General features: G+C 35.8%; 1 protein-coding gene across 1 annotated transcript; it reads right to left on the bottom strand.

Annotated features, from left to right (window-relative positions):
• Positions 1-2,302: 2,302 nt before the first annotated feature.
• LOC101655487 (olfactory receptor 2T27-like) lies at positions 2,303-3,238 on the bottom strand. Its single transcript, XM_004697196.1, has one exon. It carries the CDS (start codon positions 3,236-3,238, stop codon positions 2,303-2,305), a length of 936 nt encoding a protein of 311 aa, XP_004697253.1.
• Positions 3,239-9,156: the final 5,918 nt, after the last annotated feature.

Genomic DNA, 9,156 nt, shown 5'->3' with positions numbered 1-9,156 from the left:
GGTGGGGCCAAAGATTAGAAACCTTGTCTTTCTCCTCAGCAGTGGCTCATGGTTTCAAATGGCTGGCCATGAGATTAACAGCCTAATGTATAACCACTACACTGCCAGAGCTTCTTATATTTCAGAAACAAAAATAATACAATGTGTACTGATATTTAAGAATTTTGTTTCTCTTAATAGAATCCTCAATATCCCTTTGTAGTAGCTCTTAAGTTAACTATCTAGTCTAGTAAAAATAACTTTATAGAAAACTCAGAAGAGTGAAACAATCCATTTCTCTTATTGGTTTCTCTTGTGTGAAATATACACTGCCCACTACTTGGAAAATATCTAAGGCACTTCATATTTCCAGGAAATCAGTGTAGTTGGGAAAGCAAAAGTTACCCTTCCAGAGAATTTACTTTTAAGTCACTTTTTAATATGTTATTTCTGCTGCTAAAATATATATAATAACTGGCATTTTTTGACCACTTTGTATTTGATCATCATGTTGTGGTCTGCCAAAATGAGAAGGGAATGGGAATTATCCATACTGATAGAAATGGAAATTTTATCATTAACGTAGTGAAGAATGGCTCATAAATGGAGATAATAAAAATCAAGCTGGCATTTAGTTGACTTTATTTCATTTTGAGTCCTCTCTTAACATTATCCCTTCACATTTACACCTAGCTCTTACAGCTCCTTCTTACCCCTTAGTATACCCATACAATCTTGGTGATGCACCATTTCCAAATAGAATACATAAGTAATCTTTATTGAAGTCATTAAATCTGCCCTGAAAAGCTAGTGAGGTGTCAATTTAATAAAGGAGGGCATCACAATAATACTAGAGAACTATTATTCTTCCTAAGTATGGACCTTATTTCATCTGAAGGCTTGAATTGGACTTAAATTATAAGAAATTATTTCAATACTTATTAGAAACAGAATTTTTTTGAACTAGAAGTCCCAAAAATATAGATTTAGAATAGTGTTAACAAAGAAATAAATACGTATTTTTAGAAATATATAAATTTCACTAATCTATATTCATGTCACTTCAGTTTCTTCTAAGCTTGAAATTACCATATGGATTTATACTTCCTCGGAATGGTAGCAAAGTTCCAAGAAAATTCTGGTCTTTTAGGGAAATAGTAATATATTAGGAAGAAGATATTAATCAAATGCATATTATGTGCCATACTCTTCAAGGGACTAAGGAAAAGCACTGAACAAGATAATAAAAATGAAGATTAAGTACCTGAAATATATACTGTATTAAATAGCAATGATTGCTAAGGGGAAAAAATTGTCAATGAAAGGAGATTTAAAGGAAAAGGATTTTAAATTTTTTATAAGATATCCTGGACTTTTGAATGGAAACCTAAATAAAGATAAGGGAAGAACATTTTTTATAAGAGAACAGCAAATTAAAGGCCCGATGGCAGGAACATGTTTGTGTAATAAGTTGGTGTTATATACAGTAACGCTCTTGAGCCCAAATCTATGTAAACCTGGCAGAGAAAAACTCAATTATTTTCCACCAATAGAAAGCAATAAAAAAATGATAAGACTGAAACCTTTCAAATGTAGAAGACTTGGGAGACCCCAATAATCAAGGCCATCCATCAAATTCCAGTTTTCACAAATTTCACTGTATTTAATATATTATATGCTCAAGGAGAATGAATAATAGGAGATGGAAGCATAGGAGAAACAGAGTTAATCTACAATTATGATGCTAGCAAAACTCTGAAAAATTAAATAGCCACTGTGAGGTCAGCATGAAATTTTATTGTATCAGACAAAATAAACACAATGAAATAATGGCTGCTGAAGTAATTAAAGCATTTTCACTTCATTTTATGTTCTGATCATAGGAAACATCATCAGCCTGGAGTTAAGAGACCTTCCTAGATAAAATAAATGTCTGCACGACTCCTCCTTTGTTCTACTCTTATACCTGATTGATGGTCACACTTAGAATACGAAGTCAAACTCGGTTCCTGAGATGGCACAGAAGAGTGACAAGGATTCTTATCAGCCCACATAACAGACTAGGAAGATGAGCAGACATGCTTCCATCTATTTATTACCAAAACCATTTTTTCCAAATGTTTCCATGAATGCCACTCTACTGAACTGAATCATTTGCTTCAAACACAATAAGGCGATTAAAGACTCAACGGACAAATCTTAAAATAACCTATGTACCCTAATTAAAACTGTAACAGAAAGAAAAAAAAGATGTAACCTAAGGACTTTCACTCCTGGACTGGTACTGTCTTCGATGTAAAACACAACAGTAGTGCTGCCCAAACTATTTAGATACGTGACTTTTCCCTAGTACCTTCCTCAGAGCCTCTGCCACTTCCTTGTTCCTCAGGCAGTAGATGAGGGGGTTCAACATGGGAGTGAGGATGGTGTAAAAAATGGAGAGAGCTTGATCGAGCTCTGGTGTGTGCGAGGAGCCAGGTGTCATGTAGACCACAATGCCTGGCCCCAAGAAGAAGCTCACCACAGTTAAATGGGAAGAACACGTAGCCAGGGCTTTCCTTCTCCCCTCGGGAGAGTTCATTCTGAGAACAGTGAGGAAGATGCGAATGTAGGAGGCCATTATGAGGCTAAAGGGAATGAGGATAAATGCAATACTTACCACGCACACCTCCATCTCATAAGCCGAAGTGTCCTCACAGGATAATTTCAGAATGGCAGGCATCTCGCAGAAGAAGTGGTTGATCTCTCTCAGTCCACAGACAGGAAAATGCATAGTGTATAGGGTTTGAATTAGTGAATTTAGAGCACCCCCAGCCCATGACACCACTGCCATTTGGAAGCAAACCTTGGGGCTCATGATTATTGGGTAGCGCAGAGGGTTACAAATGGCTACAAATCGGTCATAGGACATAAGGGTTAAGAGGAGACACTCAGCACCACCAAGAGTCAGGCAGAAGAACATCTGCGCTCCACACCCAACGCGGGAGATACTGTTCTTTCCTAAGGAATAATTGATAACCATCTTAGGAACTGAGCTGGAGATGTAGGCCAAGTCGATGAGGGAGAGCTGGCTGAGTAAAAAGTACATGGGAGTGTGGAGGCGAAAGTCCAGCCAGATCAGGAAAATAAGGACAGAGTTTCCTGTTAAGGCAATGAGATAAACCAGAAGGATGAGATAAACCAGAAGGCTGACATGTTGAAAGCCAGGGAAAAGACCCAAGAGGATAAAATCTGTGGTTGATGTGTCATTTCTCTCCATATCTCAGCCTCATCTGTGGCAACTAATGGGTAGTAGAAGGAAAATATAGGTCATTTGTTAAGTCTTATGTCAAATTATAAGCCTTTTTTAAGACATTTTTTCTTTATCATTTTTTCCCCACATATTAGCAGACCTCAATGGTATTCTAAATATCTCGAGGATTTCAAATCTTAAATGTGATATTTGAATTTTTAAAAATGTATACTGATCACTTTAGGGTGTCTGGTGGTGTCATGGATTGAGGATTGGGCGGCTAACCACTATGTTAGCAATCCAAATCCATAAGCTTCTCTACAGAAGAAAAATGAAGCTCCCATCATGATTTACAGTCCCTAGTACGCCCACTTGAGTCAGAACCAAGTCTACGGAAGTGTGCATTTTACATTTTCTTTTCTTCTACTCAATTATACTATTCACCCAAGATTATTTGGGATTTACTGGGACAATAAATTCCAACTTCTTTGGTCTCCTTTTTGTTTCTGACTTAATAATGGAAGCATTTCCCCAAATACATGATGTAACTCTTCCTCTGTCAGTATAATCTATCTTTAGTAGCTGAAGGACCAGCTACGTAATTTGTGGGACCTAATGAAAAATTAAAAAATATGGAATCCCTATTTCAAAATCACCAAGATTTCAAGAGTATTACAACGGAACATTAAACCAACCGTAGTGAACATCTAAGAATGGGGCCCTGGGCTGTTACACAAATCATAAGCCTACGGAATTGTTCCGGGTCCAAAGAGTTTGAGTTATCACCTTTATGAAGACCCTTTCAAATCAACAAATTGATTTCTCCAATTCTTCTGAACTCATTTATGTATTTCCAAAAACTCGATAAATACTTTCACCAGATATCCTGCCAATACTCTCAATTTGAGATGTCTAAAATTGAACTCCCTGCCTCTCTTATTTGATTATCCCTTCCATCACATCAAAACATCAAACCCAGATTTATAATCTTGAAGCTAACTTGGATTTTCTTTCTTGTACATTCAGCTATCCTCCCCAGAAAAATTTACCCTGTCAGTGTTTCTCAAACATATCTCCTCCCTTCCATAGTCATTATTTCTAACGAGTTTAATCTCTCATCATCCTGTATCCTGACTGTCCAGTCTCCTCCTTCAAACCATAAACACCACGCAACTTTGTTCTGTAGTGAGCTCAACATTTGAAATGTCTTCCATTAATTATTAAATTATGCTCATCATTCTTTATATTGACATTCAAATACTTAGCAAATATGGCAAGTAAGTTATCTGGTCTTTTTTCTCCTTATAACAAATTAAACCATTATCTCATGAAGCATCACCATACTTTTCTATGCTGTTACTCAGAGTTTCCCTGACATTTAAGCACCTTATCTGCAATATAGTCTGGGTAAAACCCTCCCCATCTTTTGATTTTCTACTCACATATCAACATCTTTCTGATGCTTTCCCCAAATTGTATCTACTGACAAACAAAAACAAACAAACACACAAAATAATAATTTCTTCTTCTCTCGAAAGTCTGGTGACACATATTGCCCTGTCCTGCAAGCGGCACTCAACAGATTTTTCCCGTCTCAGAATATTTGATTCCTCTTAGAATAAAACTTTGTCATTGTATCTATTTTAATCCCTACATAGTGTGACCTCAGTAGAGTGGCTCATAGAAAAGATGGAAAGATTTTTTTAAATGTTTGAGTACAGACATTTTAAGACTATTCCACAGTTGTTATTATTCACTTTTGCAAAACTAACATGTATGAAAAAAATGCATTATTTATTCATTTGGTAAATTCAACCTTCAAGGACTATCAGGCCATCTCTCAGAGATATTAAAACCATAGATTTTAAATAGTTTATTGGTGGTTGGAGAATCAGAAGATAATAAGGGGAATGAGGATCAAGAGAAAAAGAAGATTAAAATTGAAGTGAAGGAGTAGGAATAAGAAGAGACAGTAAAAATCAAGTTTGAAGATGTAAAGGTGACTAAGAAAGAGGAAAAAGTGTCAACTGAAATAATGCTATATGCATGTATGTATGAACAATATATGATACTGATATCAAAGTAATAAAGCCCTGCTTTTTAGGCACCTTTGAAGAATCCTAAGGACCTGAAACCCTATTCCTAATATCTAATTTAGTCTGTGGGCAATAATTAAAATTACATGTAGCACAGAATACTTAGAATAAAGGAAATTTTCCAGAAAGTGACAAACCTTAATCTGCAAATCCAGTCAACCTTCCTTTTTTTCTTGCAAATTCTGTAATTATTTTTAGTGTATGGTTACTGTTCTCACAAGAATACCCTAAAAACTCTCTCTGAAGAATGAAAATACACATATGTAATTTGATATTGCCTCCTCAGCACATATTCTCTTTCACTGGTTCACAGACTTGGCCAAGAGGCTAGTGTGTCATTCTATAATAAAGGGATGGCTAAATATGAACTGGGGGAGGTAGTGGGAGAAGGCAGAAGCTAAATGAGAGTTTTCATAAAATGAGGTAAAACTCATTCATGCTGGCGACAAGGTGAGTGGCATGGGACATCATTTCAAATGTCCTAAGAGAAATCTGTCCTTCTACTTTAACAAGCTCTCCCACCTACCAAAACAGCTACTTCTTCCCACGGGACTGTGCAAGAGGCTTCTAGCTCCCTTGACAATCCAACGCCCTTGTCCTCTTTAAGCCTCTTGGGTTTATTTTCCCCCTGATGATTAGAAAACTTAAGAGTGCCCTCAATATACTGAGAAGTTAGTTGTGTGAGAAATTATGCTCCCTACCCCAAACACACACAACATTTACCAATCAGTACAATGAAAATGCACAACTCAACTACGTATTCATAGTCCAGAATATTTCAGGACATGAGTGATCCTTAAATAAAATGTTCTAAAGTAACAACACAGAACAAAAGCATTTGAATAGACCCACAGTCATCAATATCAGTGGATTAAAAATTGAGCTCATAGCCTTTCTCTGTAAACTCATATCTATAATATAATCTTTGGGACTGATACCACCATCAGTGCAGCTGCTCAAATCACACAACTGGACAATAGAATTTTAATTTTAATTTAGTAGCTTAGCTTAAATGTAATTGATATGAAAAAGATAAACTTCATATATTTAAAATGTAAAAAGTGATGACTTGACTTCATACTCCATGAAACCACATTTGAAATAAAGTAAATATACATCACCCCAAAAGTTTTCCTCATCTCTAGTTTGTATTGTTCTTTCCTTTCACTGTCTATCCCACCTCTTTGAGCAATTGCTAGCCCAGTTTCTGAAATTAAATATGAATTTTCACTTTCTGGGATTTTAAATTAGTAGATTCAAAGAGCACATATTCTATTTTACCTCACTTCTTTCATTAAATTTAACTATGTCAAAATTCATCTATACTGGAGCATTGCATGAATACACAAAAGTGTTTAAACATTTGCCTATTGGTGGACATTTTGAGCTATTACAAATAAAGCTGCTATCTACCATCATGTGTAAGTGCTGAATTCTTGATCACATGTATACTTAACACAGTAAAAAACTTCAACTCTTTTCCAAAATGGTTGTACATTTTTACATCCTCATCAGCAATGTGTGAATGTTCCAGTTTCTTCACATCTTCTTCAATACTTGGAATGAATGGTCATCTTTTTAATTTTAGCCATTCCAACAGATGTATACTGTCACTGCATTATAACTTTAATTTTTCATTTTTATAATTAATAATAATATGAAATATCTTTTCATATGTATTTTGATGAAATGTTTGTTTAAATATTTTACATATTTTTTTCCTTTTTGGTTTGTTTCCTAAAGGAGAGTTTGTTATATATTCTGAATATATGTTTTGAGAGTTTGTTATATATTCTGAATAAAAGTCTTACCTGAACTATTCTTTGCATATGTATATATATATGGGCTATATATATATTAATTTATCTTTCAAAGTTAAGAAAATTTTAATTTTCATGACATCTACTTTATCATTTTGACCATTTTATTAATCATGTCTTTTATAATAAAACTAAAAATCCTTTGCCTAACAAAAGACTACAAGGTTTTCTCTTGTGTTTTCTTCTCTGTGTCCTAATTTTAGGTTTTATGTACATGATCCATTTTTTTATGTGTTGCGTTTATATTTTATGTGTTAAAATATATGAACGAATTAGAGGGTGGTTTTTTTTGTTGTTGTTTTGTTTTTGCAAATGTACATGCAATTGCTTGTTTCAACACCATTTTTAAAATGCCTCATAATGAGGCAAGTGTATATATAATATAATGCTCACACAATGCCCAAATTATGTGATACTTATTTCCCAGAATATACTGTGCACAGTAAGCAATGGATAACTGATAGCCTTCTCTGCCCTTCTTGTGTAGAGCAAGGAATCAGGCTCTTCTTTCTCCTAGCATTGTAGAACCTTATGAAACCACAGACGTTTAAATGTTTGAACATTAAGCAGTTAATGGCTTTATATAGCAGCCAAAAGCTGTCTCCAAAAAAATTATTCCAGTGATGCCAAGGTAAAACTCAAATTTCTTTTCTTATCTGGGCCATTCAGGATTACTTTTTTGCCTTGTATTAAGTATCATTGCCAGATTCTGGGAAGATGCAGCATAAACTGATAATTATTCTGACCTTCCCTTATACAACTGAAAAAGCAATATATGACTCTGAGGGATTCTGAAACAGTAACAGGGAACTGCACACAGATGACAATCGATGAGTCAGTAATGACTTTCACAACACATAAAAGTGGCTTCTTTCACTCTCCCTACTTCTCCCCAAGCCTTGCAGTTTGCAGTGGTGTAAACTGGGGATCCAATCCCAGAAAAAGACCTTGACTCCTAGCCACTAAATCTCTCTCCTGTGCAGAGAGACATAACCCAAACTTCTGCTTGAGTTCTATTATATATTTGGGAAACACTGGAGAAGAAAAACGAGATTTGAAATTTTTCCATTCTAATGAAAAAGGAAGATAAAAGGTTCTATAACAGAGAGTGATAAACCAGAAGAAAAATAACAAAAACTCACAACCACTGCGTTGATTCCAGCTCATAGCATCCCTATAACCTGGAGTAGAATTGCCTTAGTTAGTGCCTTTCCAGGACTGTAACTCTTTCTGGTAGTAGAAAGCCTCTATTTTCTCCCAAGAGTGGCTGGAGGTTTGGAACTGCTAACATTGCAGTTAGTTAGCAACTCAACATGTAACCCATTACACTATCAGGGCTCTTGCAGAGAGTAATAGGAAATGTTAAACAAGATTGAATGACTGTCTACCAGCACTTTCTTTCAGAACATGGTGTGAGCACAGACATTTAATACTGGGAAGCACTGAGAAATTTAGCAACCTCAAAAATACCAATGCCCAAAGGAAAAAATTACAGGTCACAAAGATAAGAGTAATTATGGCCCATCCATGTGAACAATAGCAAAGGGGTGAAAAGAACTTTAAGAAAGCTTAAATAATGAAATAACTAGAATATTATTCAACAATATCAAGCACAATAGAAGTTATATAGGGCAAGTTCAATAGGGACACAGTGGGAATAACCACCTGTGTTAGGATGGCTTTTCTAAAGAAACAAAACCAGTGATATTTATATACATATAAAAAACATTTATAACAAGAAGGAAATTTGAATCAAGAAAGTGGCCCACAAAACCACAGAGCAGAACAGTAGGGCAAGTCTAGTTCAAGCTCATGGGGTAGATGCTAAACTGGAGGGCTATTCTGACAGTGCTGGGGAACTAGGAAGCCAGAAGACAAATCAGGAGCAGGAGGATGAGGCAGGAGGCAGAAAGACAACAGGCTGGTGGAGGCAGTGTTGAGTGGATACAAGGCTGGCAACATAGGAGGCTGATGATGGCTCCCAAGAATGGCAGGTCCCATTGTGGGCCACCAGCCTAAGTCCCAAGGA

This window comes from Echinops telfairi, unplaced genomic scaffold (genome assembly GCF_000313985.2).
Source record: "Echinops telfairi isolate 266 unplaced genomic scaffold, ASM31398v2 ScPeMD7_7469;HRSCAF=8507_0, whole genome shotgun sequence".
NCBI classification, from domain to species: Eukaryota; Metazoa; Chordata; class Mammalia; order Afrosoricida; family Tenrecidae; genus Echinops; species Echinops telfairi.
Note: the sequence above shows the minus strand (reverse complement) of the source record. Positions and strands in the feature narration are given on the sequence as shown.

Bases quoted from the DNA above. Each gene is read 5' to 3' on its own strand.
- LOC101655487 (XM_004697196.1), bottom strand. From the start codon at position 3,238: ATGGAGAGAAATGACACATCAACCACAGATTTTATCCTCTTGGGTCTT.